The sequence below is a fragment of the Acartia tonsa genome, chromosome 13 (genome assembly GCF_053477335.1).
Source record: "Acartia tonsa isolate MP-2025a chromosome 13, ASM5347733v1, whole genome shotgun sequence".
Lineage (NCBI taxonomy): Eukaryota > Metazoa > Arthropoda > Copepoda > Calanoida > Acartiidae > Acartia > Acartia tonsa.
The window spans coordinates 6,837,839-6,862,338 of NC_137272.1; the positions used below are offsets into that span (position 1 = coordinate 6,837,839).

Consider the following 24,500-nt stretch of genomic DNA (forward strand, 5'->3'; position numbering starts at 1 on the left):
CCTGGGAGGTAGGGTACAATGGGCTGTTTATTACAAAAGCCCCCATGGTTTTATAATAACGTTTATTTATTCGTTGGCCTAACAACTTTGGGGACTTTTATTGAATTTTAATTGGTTGGATTATTAAGTTCAGTGTCCAAACGTTTCTTCAACCACTAATTTACAGAAGGGGTAATTTTGTGTATGATTGGGGATGTACATTATACATTTATAGGCCATTGTCTAATCCCTTTAGATCCCTGGGTAATTGCCCTAAATAGTGAACAACAAATTAAATACCTAGTTGCTATGAAATATGTTTTTTCAGATTCTCTCAGTTATGATCAAGAATGTATAGAAATGGTCGTCAAGGAATTGGGGAAGATGACATCAAAAATGCCAAGAAGTTTATTCGTGATAGGCATAGGATGCAATTAGTTTGATAAATCCCAAGAAGTATTATAATATTTTGTACAAGATTCATAATTTTACCCCTCCCACACATTTGATTTTTCCCCTAGGAGGAGGTTAAAATTGAAAAAATGTTTTCAGAACTCTTTATTTTCTCCTCTCCCACTTAATTTTATTTCCCCCATCCCCCTTTAGCAGGGGATCCCTTGCAGAATATACACCTCTGTAAATCCCCACCTTTATTGTTACCTTGATTGTTGATCTCATTTGTAAGGTTTGAAACCAATATCAGCTTCATTTCTGACTGGAGTTTGACAACTAATGCCGAATACCTTGTGAATTGATGCAAAAAATAATTGATATTTAAGCTGATTTTTTCGTAAGGGGGGGGGGGGGGGGGGGCGTTTCTTAAGTGCCAATGATGACCTTTTTATCTGACTTCTAAATTTTGTTTTCAACTTATTTTGTTTGTTGGTAATACCTTATTCATAGGAGCCTAATCTGAAAAAATCATGTAACGTATCCTATTTCATACAGTTTTCCACAAATTTTAAAATCAAATATTAAATCCAGCCCTTTGGCATATCTCGGGGCTAACAAAGCTAGTTTTAATCTTTTTAATTTTCGTATCCGCGGAAAGCTGTTTATGATACCATGCGATAAATAACTATTCCATGCTTAAGGATAAATTAATGATCTAATTTATTTTAAAACTATAATTGCATGCACAACCAACAGGAAAAAGGACAAGGAGAAAAAAATGCGGAAAGCTGTGGCAAAAACTGTAAAAACCATCAATCCTGAAATTATGAAGTAAGTCTTGATAGGCAGGGAGGAAGGGGACATTGGAGTGTTTATTACACTAGTTCCCAAAGTTTTATAACGTTTTCTTATTCGTTGGCTTAACAATTTTGGTGAATTTTGATTGGTTGGTTAATTAAGTTGAGCGTCAAACGTTCCAAACACTAATTTTTATCTTCAGAAGGGGTAGTTTTGTGTATTATCATTGGGAATTTTCATCAATTTGTAGGCTATTGTCTTATCCCTTTAGATCCCTGAAATCTTTGTCTGTTCAGTTTAATTTTTTTCTTTCTGAAATAAAAAAAAAGTCGATCAATCAATCTTAAATAAAGTCGAGGTTTCGTGAAAATTATTTTGTACAAAGAAATTGGCGGGAACGTCTCTGATTGGTCAAAATCCCCGAATAGATTTTATCTGATTGGTCGAAACATAGATAGCAAAATTTTTATTTGATATTATTTTATCAATTTAACCGCACGCTTTGAAGTTTTAACAAAAAAGTATTTGTCATTGAAACATCTATAGGTAGTAAAAAAGTAAGTAGGTACCTAGTCAAAAATATATTCGATGAATTATTAAAAGCAAAGCTTTTCTATAATTAGGGTCGGTCCGTCCGTACGTCCGTAACGGATAGCTTTTTTCGTTAATTTTGGCATGTTAGAATTGTCCTATCGATTTCAAATTTTGCATGGTGATTCCTTTAGTAGTTAGGTACGATTTAGAAAGCGTAGCAACTCTATAATCATCACCAAAATGTTCATTTTAAACATGTTGATTTTTTTACTTTTTTAACAACAAATTTTTATGTGATCCAATCATCCGATTGATCTGATTTTTGGTATATTAATTCCTGGGACAACAAAGTATAGTTTAATAAGCGAAGGAATCTATAATCAAGTCCTAAAAATGTAAGTATGTCCATAAACATTATCCTGAATCAAGCAGTTTTTCAACAAATTTACTTACAATTTTGCTTTGACTCTTATACATTTATATTATGATTATTCAGTTATGACACTATACATGTGTTAATGTCCGTTTGTCCTACCGTTTCTGTGCTTCGCTTTTATGGATGTTGTCATCCTTGTATAGATCTACAATTACTTAAATTATTAGATAATAAAGGTAGAAATAAATTAAAGTAAAACAATAACTACCTATTATAGGTTATAAAGATGTCTAATTATAATAATGAATATTGAATGCCTAAAGAAACAATCCAGGTATCTAAAGGACAAATGGACAGTAAATAGATGAACTGCCTCAACGACGATCAACAAATTACCCCTTCTGTCGCCCATCTACAAAATAAATTTTGATTTGAAAAAAATATATAATTTTTAGGATAAAAGAGCTTGGTCACAGAATGCGTGGTGACCGCATAACTAAACAAAGGTGAGACTACTCTAATATAATCTTCAGTATCAAATTCTTGCCTTTATCATACCTATAATGTTTGGATTTAAAATTTTTATCTTTGGGTGATTTTGGCCCATTTTCCTTTCCTCCTAGAAGATAATTTTCTTTCAATCAAAGTTTTCACGAAGAAAAGTAATGGGGTCATGGAAAGAAAACGAAGTAGCGTGTTTCTTCCTATTTTCACAGTAACTTTTCTCCTAATTCTAACCCCTGCGGGGGGCTCTAATTCTGCGGGGCAATCATTAACATTAACCTAACCTAACAGAAAATTACCTATCAAAAGCTATTGTGAAAATACGACGAAACCCGCTACTTTATTTCTTTCCATGATCCAAGTAATGTTTCTTTTTAACCTATTTTTTACTCCCAGGTTGACAATGCCATTCAGAACAAAGGATACTTTGCTTGGTCAGGCGCGTTCTGGTAATCCATTCAATTTAGGTAAGTAGCAAGGACACAGGGATACAACAAAGGATTATTATTTGTTTGTTTTTTTGCGGTCGTCAAAATTATTTTTAATTAAAAGGACAAACAAGAGCTAAGGTGGACAGTATACTTGTACCAAAGGTGTAAAATACTGCCTATTGATCGTTGGCTTTTAAAATAGGGCACTAGCTTTTCAACCAATAATCTAAATCAATAGAAAGGGGTTATTTTGTTTATCATCATAATTTTAATCCATTGTCTATTCCCCTACGAACTATGATGAAATGAATCTTACTCTGTGCAGCTTCATATAATGTGTTTAAAAATTTTATTACCTAGGTAGGTATTAAAGTTAATTTTTATAAATGTAATATTATACATCAATAAAATTCCAACGCATAGAAATTAATCTTATAAAGAATGCATCAGACTAACTAAGAAACATCCAAACACAAGCTAGGGTTGCTTAGGAATTGCTAGGCTTCTTTCTTATGCATAGTTTTCCCAAATTGCCTTTAAGCAGCTGCTAAATATTTGACATTTTTATTTAGGCATAGCTTTGCAGAATAATGGAATGTTTAATGAGAAAGAAGCTCTTCTCAGCGGAGATATTATCACTCTCATGAGGAATAAAGCAATCATAGACATAAGTCAAGTTAATCCTTATAATAAAGTAACAGGATGTATGTTTGTTTCTTTGTCTGTCTGTTTCTATGTCTGTTTGTCTGTTTCGAAGTATCTCGCTAACCGCTGAACCGATTGGGTTCTCTTCAACAGGGTAGCTGAACTCATAGGTCCCGGGAAGGTTTATAACTATTTTGGGAGAGGGTACCACCAAACTCCCAAGAGAAATTACAAAAAAAAAATTACGTAGAGACCTGAACGCAACATAGTGCCACTAGTTTCCTCTAGGAGCAGAGCCGCTAGATAAATATAAAGTGATGACGCTAGATATAGTTCTTGGGAAAGATGACCCCCATAAAAATTAGTTCAGAGGTGTATATTTTCAATTTTTCTCACCTTTTTGGTGAAAAAAACTAAAAGAATATGTGGGAGGGGGGATAATATGAATAAAAAAAAGAGTTTTGAAGAAAAAAAATGAATCTTGTGCAGAATATACACCCCTGAATTAGTTTTAAATTTGATAAAACTTTCATGGGTGTTGATTGTTGAAAAGCTAAGGGTTAATATTGAACCTTGATTGGATTGTGCAAGGTAACAGTGTCCAAAATTTTCCATCAATGATTTTAATCTATATGTTAAGGGGTAATTTGTCAATCATAATTTGTGAGAGGCATTATTTTTAAAACTATTTTCTCATCGCCTTAGAATGATAGAACCCTATAAATCCCAATATGATTGTTCTATCAGCATGAACAACAATAACAATGATGGGAGGAGGCATTATTTACCTCCCGGCCCAAGTCAACAACACAGTGATGTCAGCTTACAAAGTCCAGGTACACTTTTCAGGTATCTAAAGGGATATGACAATGGCCGATAAATTGATGTACTGTACATCCCCAATGATGGCACCAAATTGCCCTGTAGATTAAGATTATAAATTAAAAAAATGATCACTCAAATAAATAAACGAACCAATAAAAATTTAGTAAAATTCCCCAAAGTTATTAAGCAAACGAATAAGAAAACGTTATTATAAAACTTTTGGGACTAGTGTGAAAAACAGCAAATTGTCCCCTCCCTCTTTTTACACTTTTGCATTCTGTGTCAACGGGAAGGTGACTGGTTCGAGTCTCGGACAAAACATTGTTAAAAAAACGCATAATGCCATGCCTTACTACCTAGGTAGTTTTAGATTTTATTAGTATTTAGTTAGTTTGAAGGAATTCTTTGTCTAGTTGACTGCAGAGAGAGAGGGGACAATAATATGTTTATCACACTAGACCCCAAAGTTTTAAAATACGTTTTCTTATTCGTCGGCTTAATAACTTTGGGGAATTTAGTGAATTTTGATTAACTACCTAAGTGGAGTGTTCAAACGTTTCAACCACTAATTGTAATTGGTAGACTGGCATAACTTTATTGTCTTAAAACTTTTATTTCCATATCAGGGATGTGTAATGTGTATTTAAACTTAGTATTTCTTTAATGAATTGAGCCATATGTGTTTTCAGATGTTGCAATGATTGAGAAGCAAATACCTGAAAAGCACAGAAGAAAGATTTTTAATGACAGCCCATATCAAGGTATACTTCTAATACAATTCATGTCATGCTAAAGATGTTAACAATACCTAGTATTTTATGATATTCGATACCTATAGTACAGTGTTTGGATTTTGTTCCTTTAGGATTTTTACCTACCTTTGATCAGGGATAAGACAATGACCGATAAATTGGTGTACATTCCCATTCCATTGATGTTACACAAAATTACCCCTTCTGTAGATTACAATTAGTGGTTGAAACGTTTAAACACTCATCTTAATAAACCAACCCATCAAAATTTAATAAACAGTCTAATGTCCCCTTCCTCTCTGATAAATCATTGTGTTATAATTCTTTGTAGAAAATGAAAGACATGGTAAAGGAAGAAACAAAAGGAAAGTATCAGATTCATCTTCTGAGGAAGAAATTAATGCTTCGGAAAGACAGAGAAGAAAGGAACTAGAGGAAAGAAAAAGGTAAACTTATCATACAGGGGAGAATAGAGGGTGTGGGGGGAAATTTTTAAAAAAGCTTGTCAAAATCACTGATATATTTTTAGTACCGAAGCTACTCTATAATTCACTTTGTCTGTCAGTCATTCCGTAACGCTATGGGGGAAATGAGATTTACTCAGCTCTTATAAAAGATAGAAGGCTGAAACTTTTTAGACGGTCGGACTGCTTTTTAGCAGGTTTTTGGCTTTTTTACATGCACGATTTTTGTAATTCTTCGCTACTTATGGATGTTGTCTTCCTTGTTTTTAATAACATCTGTAATAAATTCGTAAGGAATTAGCTCGAAAATGCAACTTTTTGATATAAAACAGAGGAAAATCTTACAATTGTTTCCTTTTTGAAATTTCAATGGACTTATTATTACTTGAATCTTACAACAGATTATCATGTACTCTAATAAAGTGAAAATTGAAGCTGGTTAAAATATCGATCTTCCCCTTCACAATCCACCCTTTTAATATTATCCCCTCCCCTCCTACTAGATGAACGAACTAAACAATATGTATATCTGTTTCTCTATCCTATTACGTAAAGTTCAGGCCATTTTTAAGCCCTTTAAATACAGACCCCATAGAAACTAGGGGTGCAGCTCCTAATACTATTTCACATAATCATCCTATTTTCAACAGAAGGCATGAAGAGTTAAGAAGATCAGCCCATAAACACTCTGGAAGTAAATATAAATCCAGCCACAACCATGCTTCTTCCAGTAAATATGATAAAGAGAATAATAACAGGTAACACCTATTTTCCAGGGAGGAAGCGGACATTGGGATGTTTATTACACAAGTCTCCAAATTTTATAATAAAGTTGTCTTATTCCTTGGCTTAACAAGTTTGGGGACTGTTGTATAATTTTAATTGGTTTGTTATTAAGTTGAGTGTCCAAACGTTTCAACCACTTACTGTAATCTACAGAAGGGGTCATTTTGTGTATCATTGAAGATGTACAATCTACATTAATTTATCGGCCATTGTCTTATCCCATTAGATCCCTGGTAATTTTCACTATTCTTGTCATATAATACTTTAACGTTCTTTGCTGTCTGGATTATACATCTATACTTAATGCATATATTTTTCTGATGATATTGTCATTGTTAAGGTCTAAACATAGAAGAACAACAGATGACAGCAAGAGGATGGATGAAAAAAAATGCTCAGGTTCTCGCCAAATGACAACTGAAAACAAGTCGCGGCATTATAGCAGTAAACTATCCCAAAGATGTATTGGGCTTTAGTTCATGGAGTCAAAGGGATAAGATAATGGCCGATAAATTGATGTATATCCCGCCAACGACGATACAGAAAAATTACCCATTCTGATGATTGCAACAAGTGGTTGCAACGTCTGGACACTTAACACTATGATTCTACTAGTCAGAATTCACTGAAGTCTCCAAATTTGTTAAGCCAACAAATAAGAAAACGCTATTATAAAACTTAGGGGACTAGTGTAATAAATAGCCCATTGTCCCCTCTCTCTCTCTACTATTTTCTTGTCAACTATGTCTCAAATTTAGAAAGCCGCTACAAAACTGGAGAACTAGAGCATGGAAGTCCCAGCAGAACCCATCCTGGATCTAGGAATCTGTCCAGAAATAGGTCTGGATCTAGACAGGCAACTTCAAGGGAATACAGAAAAAAGGTTTGTGTGTCAATGTAATTTTGAAAAATTATCAAAACCTATTAAGCATTTACTTTTACTAGTAGCAAAGATACTATATAATTTTAAATGTCTATCTGTACGTCTTTAAAAAAATTTAGGGAATCAGAATGTAGCAGGCCTCAGGTAATTGGGTGGCTTCGCCATCTCGTCCAAGGCAGGGACCAAACTCAGGCTTCGCACTTGTCCATAGACCCTTTAACTAGATACTTTCATACTTTTTAAAGATAGACGGCATGATAACCATATAGTTATGTATTAAAGTGTCCATGATTTCTATTTACCTTCTCGATAACTCACTTTGTCCTTTAATCCAGCAGAATTTCTTGTGCTTCAGAACTTATGGATGTTTTCATCCTTGATGGGCATTCTCAATAGGTGTTATTTTAAATTATTTTAAGTAACTGAAAACCTCCGTTTATTATCCTTTTAGGCTACTTTTTAGGGTCTCAAAAAAGCAATAAAGCAAGGTTGTTGTTTATCAAAGTCTGCCAATAAATATTGTTATAACTGTATTGAATTGACTACACACATACACACCTTACCAGATTGTTGCTAATCCTCTACCACCTCTTGATTTTACCCAGGTAGAAATATTTTCAACTATTTTTCTAGTAATTTCAAACATTTTGGATAAAAATCATAGATCTTGAGGGATAAAATAATGGACGAAGAAATTGATTCCCAAAGATAATGGTTAGAATTACCCCTTCTGCAAATTTCAATTATTAGTGGATAAATTTTGACAGTGCTAGTTTAACTGTAAACAATAAAGTACCCAAACTTTAGAGAGCTTGTTATAAAACTTACTATTGGTAAAAGTATATTTTGCATTGTAATAATCCCTTCCTTATAGATAAAATTAAGCTAATTTAGGGTAATTGACAAAAAGAGACCAGTAGGTTGTGGGTAAATTCTATAAAGGTGTGAGTTCTAAAGCTCAAAAACAGTAGTAGAACGATAATATTCTCTAATTATGTGTATTTCTTATTGAATAGAACCATAGACCAAAAAAAAATTTTTTTAGTTAACGATACCTGAAAATTGTAAAAAAAACTGAAATTTTCAATGAACACTTTGCTAATGTCAAAGAGATAAAAATTAATTTTAAACATATAATACCTACATAGAATTACCATGAGCAATCAAATAATGTTTAAAAAACTAATATCTTTGAAATAATTGGCATTATTTGTAATTTTTGAAACTCTTTTCAAAATTTTTTTTATAATTGTCTATTTTGTTATTTTGTCAGTTTGACATTAGCGAAGCATTCGATGAAATTTTCAAGTTTTTTTTAACAATTTTTTTTGTCGCCACCCCTCCCCAGACTGTTAAGGGTTAACAAACATTGTTAATTGGGTTGTGTTACGTGTAATATCTTTCGATATGATTCCCGTCAATGTAGCTCAAAAAACAAAGGAAGATACAGCTTCTGAAATGTGCTTATTAGACTATCTGTACACCCCCCCTTGACGCCCCTTGTGTAAAACCCATATTTTAAGTATTTTTCACCATTATTTTAAATTTTTTCAATAAGGAATACACATATTTAGCGTAAATTATCATTCTACTCCTGTTTTTAGGCCTTAAAACACACACTTTTACGGAATTTACCGCAAAAAAAATAACATTTCCCCATAATTTCTCTACTTTATCTCTTCAAACCTCAAATCGAAAATTAGAGAGGGGTCCAATTTTCCCTTCCCACCATAAGTGCGCCTAGAGGCTTCTAGAGGCGTAGCTATTTTATTCTATTATATTCACAGCATATACCACTGAACCTGACAAACAAAAAGAAAAATTCTGCTCCAGACTTTCCTATTGATTTTTCAAAATCTACACCCAATCAAAAGCAAAAAGGTAAGAGTTGTCCTCAATTTTTATATTTTTTTTGTAAAGTTATGTGTAATGGTTTAGATAAATGCTCAGTATAAATTTGGTCATAATTAAGAATAGTTTGATCTAATGAGAGCATTTGACTAAACACACAATTGTTTTTTTAACTAACAAACTCTTGTATTCCTGACATTTTTTTCCGTCCGTGCAAAAGCTTTTTTTAGACATAGATGATTCGAACCATGACAAGAAGAAAAAGAAAACCGTTACAGAGCTGAAAAATGATATTCAGGAATGGAGATAAAGATTCGTAAAATCAATTTGTAAATGAGAATAATTTTAAATAAAAGCAGAGATTCAGAAGGAAGGTGAATTAAAAATTAACTATTTTTTTCACAACTAGTGCTTAGAATTATTTACACCCGCCACCCCTAAAAATTAACTCACTGTTAAAGCCTAATTTAAGATATAAAAGAATTATGAGGGAATTGATTTAACGTCCATTTACTTATCCATCCATGTATCAAGAGGGTTAATTAATCTTTTCCTGCCATTACCTTCAAATTAAACAGGATAAAATTTCAATCTTACTATACCCCCCTCCCCTATTTTTTCCTCAATGAGGGAAAAAATGGAAAATTGTGTTCAGTAGGTAGGTACCTAGGAACTCTTTATTTTATTCATTTTTCTAGTTTTTTACTTAAGAAAAATAGGAAAAAGGTTTCAGAGGTGGGTTCTTAAAAAACCTTACCCCACTGAACTTTGGAACACTCGTTTGGAACACTCAATTGCTCCCTTGTTTTCTCATTTTTTTGGAACATGAAATGGGGGTAAATGTGATTCTCATTCCTAAAAAAAAAATCAATTGAGAAAAAAAGTGTGGCAAAATAATGTTCCAAAGAGTGTTCCCTAGTTCAGTGGATTAAGTTGGGTAGCCATAATTAACTTTGGAATATTTTTTTTTAATTCAGAGATTTTTCAAATTTTCAAATATCTAAATTAAGCATAAAAAATATGTCTAAAAAAACAAATACCAACAAAGACAAAAAAAAATTTTAATTTTAATTCAAATAAAACTTGGCACCCCATTTTGTCGCCATTTTGTATAGGTAAATACCTAAAATTAGAAGACAATTTTTCTCAGCAATTTGTTCCCTTTTTTAATAGCGATTTTTTTTGGAGTCAATTGTAAGTAGATAATTCCTTTTACTTTGATTTATTAGTTTTAATTTTTAGATAATTACAATATGAAGCTGTTGGGATTTTTTGTCAAGTAACTTTTTGTCCCAAAAAAGTGGTCGAGGGGGTATAATTTATCCTCACTCAAAAAATCATTTTGGAACATTATAACCAGTGCAATGGGTTAAAAGTTTTTTAAGAATCAATATTACCAAATTTTTTATTTGCCCCACTGGTTATTATGTTCCAAACAAATTTTAGTGGGGTAAATGTTTTTTAAGAACCCACCTCAGTACTCTTTTTTTCATTTTTTCCTCCTTTCATAAAATTTACATTCAACCCCCCCCCCCCCCATAACAGGGGATCTGATGCAGAATATACACCCCTGAATAATTTTATAAAAAATCTTTTATCACTACTGCTGACCAGGAGAAGACAAACATCTCAAATAAATCTACAAATGAAATCAACCAAGAAAAGGAGAGTTCTTTTAAATTTCTTGATCCTGTAGTCAATGAAGAAGTTGAGAATCCTAAAAGCATTTTTGATCCTGATGTTAGCTTTGGAGACAGTGAGTTTATTATTATAACTAGAGGCGGCGTTCTAAAATTATCCCACTATTAGCTAGATTGAATATTAATCTTTTTCTTCCAATGTCCTATCCCTGTTTAAAGTATTCAAGTATTTTTAATTTTGCCTCTCTTTCTTTAAAATATTTTATAATCCTAATATTTTTTTTTATTTCAAATTATCGTCCTGAAAGGGTTAAAATGTTTAGTTAGCTGCTAAATTTTAGTTCAATATCTGACCACATTACGCACGTATTGCTAGTACCAAATTAGTTTGATACTAAGTTTTCTTTTATTTACTATGCTATTAATGTAAATTTTCTGTTTTATGAATAGAAATTTAATACTTCAATATAATTCAAATAGCAACATGAAATAAATAAAAGAATTTATTCTTCATACAGTAAAATAATGGGTCTTATCGTTCTGGTCAATGAGAGTTAATTATGGATTATTGGAGCACTATGGGTTTTAAACACTTAATATTTGGAAAACTTAAGCTCATTTATAGACATTTATTTCCTATATAGATCTGTCATGGATCTTGATGCAATACAGCAGGCTGTTTTGTACATGTTAAAAATTGGAAGATTTCATTAAATAAAAGTTCCCGCAAATATAAGTATTAAATAATTCAGATAAAAGTCTTCAAATATCCAATATTTTTAAAGAAATTCTCAAAATTACTCTTGTGTCTTTATACATACAAAGTATTGCTTTATTTAACCCACTTTCCACTGACAGAAGTTAATGATCAATATATCATTTCCATCATTGACGTGGGATATTTTGTATCATAAAAAAAAATTATGGTTTTCAACAAAATATGTCTTAAAAACCGGTTTTTCCAAAGTGACTTATTTTAAAGGGTGTGCAAAAATGCGTTAATTTTTAAAATTCGAATTACACGGCTTGTGTTAATGATTGAAAAAGGTTATGCATACTCTTAGTATCGTCATAAACTTTAGTTTTCAGAAATATATGTTTCATGTTTGTACTATTTTTAGTGTAGGAACTACGTTGAAAAATGTGAGAAAGATTGAAAAGTTTACCACGTAGATCCTAAACTATACTTAGCACAGGAACGAACGGTTCATATATATCCAAAAACAGAGTTTATGACGATTCTAACGGTAAACATTGTAATACAGAGCCTATTGTCCCCCTCCCTCCCTGATCTAAGATATATCTTTAGTGTTACACAATTTTTCAGAGGAACAAGAATGTGAAAAACCCGAAAACTATGGAAACGAAGCAGAATCTACTGAAGTTCAAAAAGTAACTAAAAGTCCTAAAGATTCTGCCTGTAAAGAAATAGAAACTAATGAAGTTCAAAAAATAACCGAAAGTCCTAAAGATTCGACATGCAAAGAGGTTGAAACCCCAATTGATCCTAGCCAAGTAGAAAAATCTTTGAAAGAAATTGAAAGCTCAACAGATTCGAAACAAGCTGAATCAAGAATTTTAGAAAATGCTGAAGCTCCAAAGATTCCTTCGGAATCAGAACCTGTACCAGGTATTGAATTTTGAAATTCAAGAAAACTTTTATAAATAGAAACTTCCGTAAAGTTGTGTATTAGCATTTATCAAATGCGCTTATCAAATCAAACTGTTCTTAATGTTGACCAAATGTATATTCATATATGACATGTTCATAATCAAGAACAGTTTGACTTGATAAGTGCATTTGACTAAACACTAAAACACAACTTTACGAAAATGTGCCAAAAAATTACCCTCTTTTCTTTTTTTTATCTCAAAACTGTTTGAGCTCAAATGAAGTCTTGTCTTTTTGATAGTTTACTTGTTAAAATTTTTTATATTTATCTACACTTTAATAATTCTTTGTTATTTTGGAGTTTGATTAAATATGATTCATACATACTCAAATATCATAGGTATATTATACAAGCTGCTGTATCTACGAATTCTTTATTTTGAGGGAGATAAATAGCCCAAAACCATCCCTGTAATTATGTTAAGCCTTCCCAAAACTTATTCAGTCCTTTAGTTTGAGCAAACGAGCAGACATAGTTCAATTTTTACTTACAATAGATAATTCATTTTAAATGATATCCAAGCATTATAATAAATTAAGATCTTAAACCACGTTTCAAATTTCTTCAGACATTTAATATTTGAATTAACTATTAAATTCCAACAGACTTTTAAAATAAATTTGATTTTATCCTTGCTAGAAATACCAAAATATAACAAACTGAATGAAAAGATTGCAAATCTTAACCAAGCAACTATTAAAAACTGTGATCTAGTTAAAGATGCTACAAAAGAAGCAGAAAAAGATGGTAAAAAAGGACCTAAAGCAGCTGAAAAAGATGATAAAATAGAACAAAAAGGAACAGAAAAAGATGGTAAAAAAGGACCTAAAGCAGCTGAAAAATTAAAAAAGGATAAGAAATACTTAGAATCTTTGAGAGAAAAAGCAAAGGGATGACCAACTTTGATTTAGTCATTTTTAAAAGTGAAGCCTTTCTATAATTTTGGTCGGTTCGTCAGTCCGTGACGGTTAGCACTTTTTGTTTATTTTCTCATGTTAGAATTGTCTTATCGATTTCAAACTTTGCAGGATGATTTCTAAAGCAGTTGTGTACCATTTAGAAAGCGTACTAGAAAGTCCGTTTGTCCATTTATAATATGCTGATGTTTAACTTTTTTGACATTTTTTGTATGATATAATTATAATGTTACTGTATTTTTGAATAATGATTCTTAGAACAACAAGGTACATAATTATAAGCGAAGCATCTCTGTAATCAAGTCTTAAAAATGTGAGTATGCCCTTAAACAGAATCCAAAAATTTATGCAATTTTCAACAAGTTATACATTTTTGTTTACATCATTTAATTAATATTCTGATTTTATTATTGTTCATTTGTCCTTTCATCTGATTTTAGAACTTCGCTCTTATAGATTTTTAATCCTTGGTAAAGACAATGAAAAAGTTAGAGAAATAAACTTAGTTCTTTCAACGTTTTCCCCTTTAATTTAAATACTATATGCCACGCCCCTAGCCTCTAGATAATTATCAAGTGACAACTTTAGCTGTAAAATAGCCCAAAGATGGTTATATATCTTGTATAGGCTGCTCAAAAAGCTAAACAGGAAAAGATCCAAAAGGCACTTCAAGACTTATCCATAGAAGTAAAGAAATGTCAACAATCCAAAGATCCTAACTATATGAATAGCACTTTGCAGACCTTAAGGTTTATTACCTAATATTTATTTTAAGATAAGTTATATATAAAAATTTTTAATTGAAAAATCCACCAAATTTTTTTTTTAAATCCACCAAATTATTGATTATTTCCTTAACTAGTTTTGCAAATTTATTGATATTTGACAAGGGATGGAAAGGTTAAAGGCAGGATATATAGTTTTATTTTCTTATATTGTATAAACCAGAGAAAGGGAGAAGAGATAATAAGCTGTTTACTACACTAGTCCCCAAAGTTTTATAATAACGTTTTCTTATTATTTGGCTTAACAACTTTTGGGACGTTAGATACTTTTGATTGGTTTATTCATTTAGTTGAGTGTTTCAACGTTCTAACCACTAATAATAATCTACAGAAGGGGTAATTTTGTGTAACATCATTGTGTATATACCTCGACCTTAAAAATAATTGTTAATAAACCTTTCCTGTTTAAAGGATGTCAAAACCACCTGCAACAGCTATAGAAAAGATTAAAAATACGTTGCAAAGACCCAGAGATAAACAACGAGAAAGAAGAATTGTAAACCTCGAATCTTTTAAGGGGTAAGTGTTTAAATTCAATTTGATTTTACAAATAAGGTGAAGAGATGCACTCAAAATTTATTTTGTAATCCTATCCTTAAATAAAAAGTAACTGGATCTGTGTCTGTCTCGTTAACATTATAGCTTCTTATGAACATTAATATTTATTTTGAGGGAGAAATCGTCCGTTAAGAAAAGGGTATCCCCTTCAATATTATGCTTATTTATAAAAAATACTTATTTCACGTTTTTTTACTTTGGTTTAATGTAGATCTTTACTCTGACGATATGCATCATATAGATTGGTTTCAATTTATTTTTAATCAAATGCAGATTTAAGTTTTATATTTTCAATTCCTAAAATATACATTTTTTGTTTTCAAACCCGAAAGAAAAAAAGGTTTTAGTTATATAATGTATTCCTAATAATTACTAAAACGTGATTTTCTCAGTTGCTCTTAGAATTGGCTTCAGTTGGGTGTTGTCATTTATGCCTATTCAATTTAGGAATCATGATAAGACACTAGGAACGAGTTTCAAATGTCGGGACTTTTTAAAAAGATTGCAGGATGATCCACCAGCTAGAAGCAGAGCTACAAATGCCAGGTACTGCGACTTAGAGTTTTAAAGGGATAAGACAATTCTGGATGTACAATCAAAATATAACCCGTCTGTAGATTAAAATTAGTAGTTGAAACGTTTTGACACCCAACTTTATAAACTAACTAATCAAATTCAATTAAATCCCCTAAAGTTGCTGAGCCATAGAAAAAAACATTTAAAAACTTTGGGAACTAGTCTAGGTAGTAAACAGCTCCATGTCCCCTCCCTCCCAGAATGTTGCCCCTTGAAGAATATTAAAACATAGACATCACAGAATGTATAATTATCCAAAATTATTTTAAATTAGTTCCAAAACAAGAAGAGAAACATATCTGAATACCCTGAGACAAAATGGATTTTCCTCTGATGTTAATGAACCTGCAAGGAATGCTTTAATAATGTTAATCTTATTTTTTTTTGATGTCGAAAAATAATAATTGGGGGTAGACAACAACCCCTGGTTTATGCTTTAACAAGTAACAAAGTTAATTGAGGTTTTTTTCTCTTGTCTATTATTCTTTACATAAAATTTTGTAGTTGTTTATCAATAGAATAATACAAGCTTCTCTAAAAATTACAAACCTGTCTGGGCATCCGAATTATATTATAAGACACAAATTTAAGAATTAAACACTTAATTAAAGTCTTGTAACTTTATGGGTTATCTTGTTGCTTCGCCCCTAGCCTTTAGGAAGGCCAGGAAAGTATCCTAAACACCAAACACATTTTCTGAAAAACAGGGGTGTATATTCTGCATGGGATCTCCTTCTAAATGGAGGGGGGATAAAATACAGAATATACACCTCTGCCGACAAGAGTTTCCCATTCGGACAAGCAATAATCAAGAACTCTAGCTTTAGATAAAAACCTTACTACTTTGTTTAAATAGGATTATCTTGATAAATAAGACATGATCAAAGTATCTTTGCTGCCTCAGTCCACCACTAGAGAAGATAGAGGCTGGAAATATTGAAAACTGCAGACCAAATCTAAAGCAGGTAATGTCTACAAGCAGCGATCTAAAGGGATAAGACAATGGCCGATAAATTGATGTATATTCCCAATGTTGATACACAATTGTTGAGCAATGTATAGAATAAGGAGGAGGTAGTTTTTTTCGTTTGATAGGTTAGATTGGCTACTTGGGTAGCCCCGCAGGGTTAGGGACCCAGCAGGGATTAGCCATGGAAAAAAATCCTCCCCCCCACAAAAAATTAATTATTAGTTTATTTTAAAATTAAGGGAGAATGGAGAGAGAGGAGTTATGTATTTAAAAGGCATTTTGGGGGAGAGTACCGAAAGAAAACACTTTAATAAAGTCTAATCAACATAAATGTTCAATGTCTTTAATGTAGTGTTCTAGACCAGCTGTCAATTGTTTTTTTTGTCTGTGTATTAAGTTCCTGCTGAACTCTAAATTCTAGACTTCTGGGCTTAACCTTTGGGGCTGTGAGTACTAGATATATTTTAGAGTTGTCATATTTTCAGTTTTTTTTTGTCTTTTTCAGAAAAGAAGAAAACAAGAAGAGCTAAAGTTTCTAACCTCCACCCCAAGACGGTGTCGCAGTGAGTCTCCAAACAGTGAAGACAATCAAGACAAGCATAAGAATTCTCATGTTGCTAGGGAAAGTAAGGTATGTCAAGGGGGGGGGGGGAGTTCTGACACATTTGCGTAAACCTGGTGTATAGGCTTTATCTTTGGACTGAGAGGATAGGTTATTAGGGATAAAATCATTCTTATAAGATGAATTTCCCCCAGATTTAAGATTTTTCGAATAGGCCTCCATGTTCGGGAGCTCCAGGCCTCCAGGTGGTCTCTCTACAGGTAAAAATGAAAAAATGAAAAAAAAAAATTTTTTTAAGAGTTAAATGTCAGCTTATGAGACAAAATATGTATGTTTTTTCTTCAAATATATATGTGAATAACAATCAAAAAGAAGCATATTTTGTTTTTTAAGTTAACCTCTAACTCTTCAAAAAAAAATCTTATTTTTATTTTTTACCTGTACAGAGACCACCTGGAGGCCTGGAGCTCCGGAACCTGGAGGCCTATCCAAAAAATCTTAAATCTGGGGGAAATTCATCATTTTATCCCTAATAACCTATCCTCTCAGTCCAAAGATAAAGCCTATACACCAGGTTTACGCAAATGTGTCAGAACTTCCCCCCCCCCCCCTTAGTTTTTTTTAGTAAAAGGCAACTTTATCAACATCAAACATAAAATATAAGTATATATTTATTATTTAATTTAAACATGTCGATTTCTGTAGTTTTTTTTTATATACCAGATGCTTATTAATCGTTATTTTTAAAACAAATACTTAGTTATGATATTAATATAAACAATAGTTTTACATTAGCCTTTTTTCGACAAATTAACATTGATTTTAAAAATAGTTTAAGTAGTGTATAGTAATAATATGTAGGTACATTTATTGTTAATGTTAGTTTGTCCTACAAGCTATTTTTTTGTACTTTCTCGTCCTTTTGTAAAAAGGCATCTAATTTGTTTTGACCTTTTTCGCCATTTCTAATTTCTTCATTGCATATTTTAGCCCATTTTCCCCTCCCTACTTGTGTTTGTTCATATTTTAGCGGTATTATATTTTTAATTTTTTATGCTTATCTTGTTTCAACAACTGCAAAATTATATTAAATCTCAGGAACCTTTTGTAATCAACGCGTTGGAATCTCTAAAACAAACAGCTTATGCTCACAACAATGATGGCCAAATGGTATCCAGTCAGGCCTCCAACCAACATTTACAACCACAATTTATTCAAGCACAATATTCATCAGGCCATATAAATCCCCAAAATGGATATCAATATGCATCCAATTCTTTGGAGCAACTTAAGCAATATCAGCAATCTTCTCAAGTTGTATATCATCAGAATCAACAACAAGTTTATGATTCTAAAACTCAACAGCAGTTTCAATTGACACCACAAAAGCTATTTAAGCAATCTCAGTTAGTTCCTCAAATTGAATCTCAACAACATTGTCAAGTTAAAGATTGCCATCAGATTCAACCAAATTATCAGCAACCGCAGTTAAATTCATCACAGCAATATCAAAAACCTCAAATTCAACATCAGCAAGTTTTACAGCCTCAGCTTTCTCAATGTTATCATCAGCAAGACCTTCTACAACAGCCGCATTCAAATATGCAAAATCTACCCTTCCAACAAGCTTATCCAAAGCAATGTCAGTCAGTTTCTCAATCTCAGATTCAATATGGATCTCAAATGACTCAACAACAGTATCAGCAACAACCGCAGTTGCTTCAAAGTTGTCCTAAAGATCATCATCAACAATTGGGTAATGTCAATGACGTGCAGAACGCCTATTCAAAGCAATCTCAGTTAGGTTCTCAATCTCAGGTTCAATATAAATCTCAAATGACTCAACAACAGTTTCAGCAACCACAGGTACTTCACCGTTGTCTTAAAGATCAACATCAACCTATACAGTCAAATTCACAGATTCAGTATGATCTTCCATTGTCACAGCAATGTCTGATCACCTATCCAAAGCAATGTCAACCAGGTTCTCAATCTCAGATTCAATATGGATCTCAAATGCCTCAACAACAGTATCAGCAGCCACAGTTACTTCAAAGTTGTCCTAAAGATCAACATCAACTAATACCACAGCAGCAATGTCTTAACAATAAACATCCTCAACAACTTGTATATCCAAAAGGTCATTTGCAACCGAGTCAAATATATACGAATGATCAGCAATTTCAACAACCTTACTCAACACAGCAGATGCAACCATGCCAGCAGTCTCGAAATGATCAACAATTTAAACCATCTTCTTTTCAAGGACCTTTGCAACAATGTCAACAACCAACAAAACAGTACATTCAAGTTTATAATCCACAGCAATGTCAAAGTTTTTCAAAGAATCTGAAACAGTCAGATGATCAATTTCAACCGCACCACCACCAATTAGGTCAACAGCAGCCTCATATAGGACCAGGTAATCAGCTTATACTAACAACAAAATTATTTCGAATAAAATCACGAAACCTATACGTGATTTTCAGCTGTCGTTGGGGGAAAACACTTAGTAGAGTTGGCGAACTTTTTATCTGCCCCCTAAATATCATTTTAGATTTATTTTGCTTGTTGGCTATACATTATTCCTGCAAGGTATTAATATTTAAGGATTCCTAATTTTGCCTATGTTGTAAATTGCAAATAAGAGATGATTTAGTTGTGGATACCGGTTTAAAAATTTACATTTGGGGGAGGGGGGGGGGCCTTATGAAGTGTGATTACCCCCTCTAAAATATTTTGGTCGGATGTAAAAACCAGCATATTTGGTGTGAAATGTCAGAAATTCATTTTTCACCCTTAACGATCGGGTTGAGGGCGTTGAAGGCCCCACCCCCCTCTCCGGTTTTTTCTATCTCATTTTCTGTGTGTTAAAGATAAAGAGCCCAAACTGAGTGACTTTAAGTATGAGTATGACACATAACTGAGAGTTGGAATTTTTTTAATATCTCCATCCTGGCGGGCACAGGATGCCAGCAAACCTGGCAGGGTCATCCAGGTAAAGAGCAAAAATATTTTTTTTTACTTTAACAAAGCATTTTATCTTACCAAAATACTAAAATATCCTCTAGTAGTACATCCTTATATTAAATACAGGTCTTTAAGTTAATTTCAGGTTTCAGGTATGATCCTGCAGGTCCTGATCCTCCAGGTCTCCAGAAATCTTTAAAAGACTCCTGTGGCCGCAATTTTTTACTTAGAGACTTCAAATTTCATAAAGATCCGCCACCGTTTTCCCGCCGACTGCTGCGGCTGGCAGCTGCCAAATACAGCTGCGGTCGCTGAAATTTATATTTAGATATTTCCAATATAAGATTTACAAAAAGATAAACATTTTCTGCAAAAAAAATTTCTTCTAGCTTCAAAAATAAGAAAATTACAGCCGTTTGAAATTTTAAAGTAAAAAAGTACCCAAAAACAAAGGTTGTTAAATAAAAGGGTGAAGGAAGCGAAAATTGACTTTGACTTGCTTATGGTTGGAAATTCATTATCAAACAGGGGACAAAAAATTTTAGCCCTCTAGCTCTAATAGGAACAGAGATAATAGGGGGAGGGCGTTGAACGCCCCCTACCCGACCGATTAAGATGCGGATAGGGGCCCGACTATTAAGGGTTAAACTTTAGGGGCTTTGAATTAAAGGGCAAATGAGGGTAATTTAATAACTTCTTTGGGTAGGGTAGTGCGGGGTTAATGCGGTCATCGGGTCAATTCCGGTCAAACGACCAACTTTTTAAAACCGTTTTTTAACGGTGTTCTAAACGTTTGCGAGAGATCTTCAGAAAAGCAAAGTTGTAGTTTATTGCCTATACTTTCATTTCTTACTTTAGCAAATTTTTGTCAGATCACTCCTTCTATGATTTTTTTGCCCTCAAAAAGTTGCAAAAAATTTGCAAAAAAAAAATTTCAAAATAGGCCATGTTCAATCTAAAATTGTGAAAAAATGGTAAGTCCTATCGACCCCCGGGTTTTTGTAAAATGAAAGATATGGCATTCATTTATCATTTGCAATTGGAGGCGTTGTTCTAACTTGATTTTTTCATAATTTTTTTTTTGTCTAAAAAAAATGGTCTATTCCAGTCACTTTTTTTACTTTTTTTTTATTACTGTATTTATAAATGTATAATACCCTAATGTTTTTTTCAGGTGATCTGGAAGCATGAACAACCTAAATGCATGACCTAAGCTTTAATCATTGCCTTGCCTGTTGTTAGATGTACATTATTAGTCATTTTACTGCTTGTATTATGTCATGTTTTGTTGCCTAAGCTTTTCAATTTGTAAAGACATTTAAAACTTTTCAGACACATTTTTATAGTAATGGGAAGAGTATATCACCCAAAGGAACGCCTTAAATATTTGCCTGAAGATGTATCAGCTGCATTGGCTCATGTAAGAAGGGGTATGCAGGGTGACCACTGTGTACTATATGTACTTTATGTACTATATAGTCAAAATTTTGTACTATATGGTACTATATGACAAACTAGGTACTATATGTACTATATGAGTTAAAATTTTGGTACTATATGAAATTTTTTTAATATTATTTTAAAACTTATTACCATCCTAAGTATTATAATATTGTTAGTAATATTACAATGTACTTTCAGCTCTAATACATACTAATATAGAGAGTAGTGATTTGGGTATGTAAAGTAAAATTATAAGCTTTGAAATATGCAATGACTCTTAAAATCACCTTGATCAATCATATATTTTTTTGCTTCAATGATTTTCATTATTTCTTATAAGATATAAAACTCTTTTTGTTCTTCATATTTTTATGATTGCTGAAGCGGCTAAATACATAGGCTAAATTTTTAATTAGTGCTTTTCCTGTATATTGCTAGATGACCAAGTTAGGTTAAGTAAAGAATGCCCTGCTGGGTTAGGGTAAGACCTTGGAGGTGTATGTATAGTAGACTGACTCAAAATGCAAAAAAAATTGGCGCACTATTTTAACCCATATCTTTTATGATATAATGACAATTGACACCAAAACAAGTGTTCTGGTAGCTTTTTTCAGCAATATGTCAATTTGATTTTCATAAAAAAAAGAATTTTTGTTATGGCTTTATACACCTTCCTGAATTTGCTTTGAAGAGTAGGATCTACTGCAGTTCACGGTAAAATATTGCTGGTAAGCAATATTTCCAAAAATCTATGAATTTTAAAAGCTGCTAGCTGCCAAACGGCTGAATGTTCAGATCATATCCGCACACCATTTTAAGCGGCCCGCGAAGGCCTAAAAATAATCTGGAATAGCCAAGATCCAATTATGCACAGGGAAAGCTTCACTGAAGAAAAAACGTGTAAAATAGGTCTTTTTCGCGCATTTCTCATCACTGCGAGATAATTATGCATTATTGATTTATGGCTATTCCAGAATATTTGTAGGCCTTCTTATGCCGCTTAAAACAGTGGGTGGGCATGATCTGTACGTTCAGCCGTTTGGCAGCTAGCAGCCTTTAAAATTTATAGATTTTTGGAAATATTGCTTAACATCAATATTTTACCGTGAACTGCAGTAGATCCGAAGAGTATATTAAAGAATTTTAAAAAAAACGATTTTTAAAGATTTTGATCATAGCAAGGGCTATCCTCAAAAGACTGACAATTTTGGATGTTTTAGCAAAATCAGCAGATTTTGAGTTTTTTAAAGATAACTTTTCAAGGGTCAATATTTTTATAAACCATTTTGTGATTCTTATTTTACTCTTCAGGAAGGTAAATAAAGCCATACTTTGAAAGAAGAAAAATTTTTCCTCCAGAGGGAACCCTTCCCTTTTTTATGAAAATCAAAACTGACATATTGCTGAACAAAAGCTACCAGAACATTTTTTTGAGTATCAATAGTCATTATATCATGAAAGGAACTGGTTGGAACAGCACGCTCATTGAATTATTTTAAAAAATTGGTAATTCTAAGGTGAAATGTATAGGTTTAAATTTTAAATTTTAATTAATACCTTTATGTGCGACATCTTTAAAGGGAGTGTGGACATAAAAATTTCTCATCTGATTATCAAATCTTAACATTTTCTAAGCACATTTCACTACACTGATCAACCAAAAACGTCCTATTAACACTCATTTTATTGTGTTGGACAATAAATAACCCACTTTGGAGAATTAGTTTACACTTTTATCAGACTGTTTATAAATAAATATTGCACCTTTATTATTTACAAATTTTTGATTAAAGGTGGGCCATCTAAAGTTACTTGGATACTAATAAAAAATCCTGTTTCTAGCTTTGTTATTGTACAGCAATTTTACCCAACTTAAAGTTATCTGAATTCAATGATTAATGGCTTATTCTCTTCGTTTTTTATAACCATTTAGAGAAAAGCAAAAAAATATTTCAGTTTTTATTTTAAAAGTACAGTTAATTAAAAAATTCAAAACTTAGGTGTCAACATCTAAAATGGTTTCAGCGCATTTTTCTTATGCTCAAATCTTCTACCCTTTGCAAGAATGGAGGGAGTACTTTGGGGGGCCAGTACTCCCACCCTGGTTGAGATATTGCCTTCAAACTTTAAAATTTTCTAGTACATGTCACAAATAGTATCTGTATCAATGTTTAGCTCTATATCTCAACTTTGAAGCGTTTTGCAGCCATTCTTGCAAATGGTAGGAGATTTGATCATAAGGAAAATGTGTTAACATTTTTAGATGTTGACACCTATGTTTTGAATCTACTGTACTTTTTTTAATAAAAACTGAAATATTTTTTTGCTTTTCTCTTAATGGTTATAAAAAACGAATAGAATAAGCCATTAATCATTAAATTCTGATAACTATAAATGGGGTAAAATTGCTTTCAAAAAAGTTCTCATAAAAAAAAAAACACACTGTATTTGGTATTCAATAAAAAATATTGCTTATTTTATCAATTTCGATCACACTCACAGTCCCTTTAATTACGCAATAAATGTCCATTTTTAGGACTTATTTGAAAAAAAAAATTTCTAGTGTTCGGTTCTTCCACCAATTAAAAAAATTGTTTAATGCTCCCTCATCGTTTGTTTAAAATTACTAGGAATATCCCATTTTTTGGGTGAAAATTTTTTTTTTTTGGGGGGGGTTGTTAAGGGGGATTTCCTATACCCTTTATTTGTTTGTTTTTTCTCTGCGGCTTCGCCCCACACTGTGCTTAAAACCACCACATGAACAGTACAAATATTCTCTGAAGAGTAGAGCCCAATTGGTTCAGCAATTACTTTTTACTTACAAGAAAAAATTTAGTGGGGGATATCATTTTTTTTTTTTTTGAGGGGGTTAGGAATTACCAACCCCACAAAAATTGCTTAAAACCACCATATGACCAGTATGTATATTCCCTGGAGAGTAGTGCCCATTCAGTTCAGCAGTTACCAAATTCTTATCTTCAGACGGACAGACATCAAGCTTCTTTGTATTATAGACTAGCAGCTAAGTACCTAGATTCTAGGACATCCCAAGACATAATTCTGAAAATTAAATAGCCCAAAACCTACATACGACCTTAGTGAAGCTTACCTAAAATTGCTAACCCAATTGTTAAGTAGTTAATGAGATCTTAAGCTTCAGACATAAAACCCTTACTACTTTACTT

The 24,500-nt window shown here is 32.4% G+C and overlaps 2 protein-coding genes across 6 annotated transcripts in view; both read left to right on the top strand.

Moving 5' to 3' along the window:
• On the top strand, positions 1-17,102 carry LOC145304434 (uncharacterized). Its single transcript, XM_080146313.1, has 24 exons — positions 1-400; positions 1,129-1,203; positions 2,536-2,586; positions 2,981-3,051; positions 3,588-3,661; positions 4,406-4,496; positions 5,175-5,246; positions 5,569-5,683; positions 6,352-6,459; positions 6,828-6,886; positions 7,246-7,370; positions 7,937-7,975; positions 9,158-9,251; positions 9,452-9,516; positions 10,833-10,977; positions 12,189-12,491; positions 13,249-13,422; positions 14,077-14,200; positions 14,648-14,755; positions 15,242-15,340; positions 15,645-15,737; positions 16,275-16,335; positions 16,846-16,971; positions 17,097-17,102. Exons 1-24 carry the CDS (start codon positions 330-332, stop codon positions 17,100-17,102), a joined length of 2,349 nt encoding a protein of 782 aa, XP_080002439.1. The 5' UTR covers positions 1-329.
• Positions 16,227-24,500, top strand: part of LOC145304311 (uncharacterized) — a 15,253-nt gene continuing 6,979 nt past the window's right edge. For all 5 annotated transcript variants that reach the window (XR_013874057.1, XR_013874058.1, XR_013874059.1 and 2 more), the window contains exons 1-3: positions 16,227-16,335; positions 16,846-16,971; positions 18,001-19,324. Coding sequence is in view for 2 of the 5 variants with exons in the window: in XM_080146177.1 (XP_080002303.1) it covers positions 18,070-19,324 (1,255 nt within the window). In the remaining 3 variants the exon portion in view is untranslated. The remainder of the gene's footprint in view (positions 16,336-16,845; positions 16,972-18,000; positions 19,325-24,500) is intronic.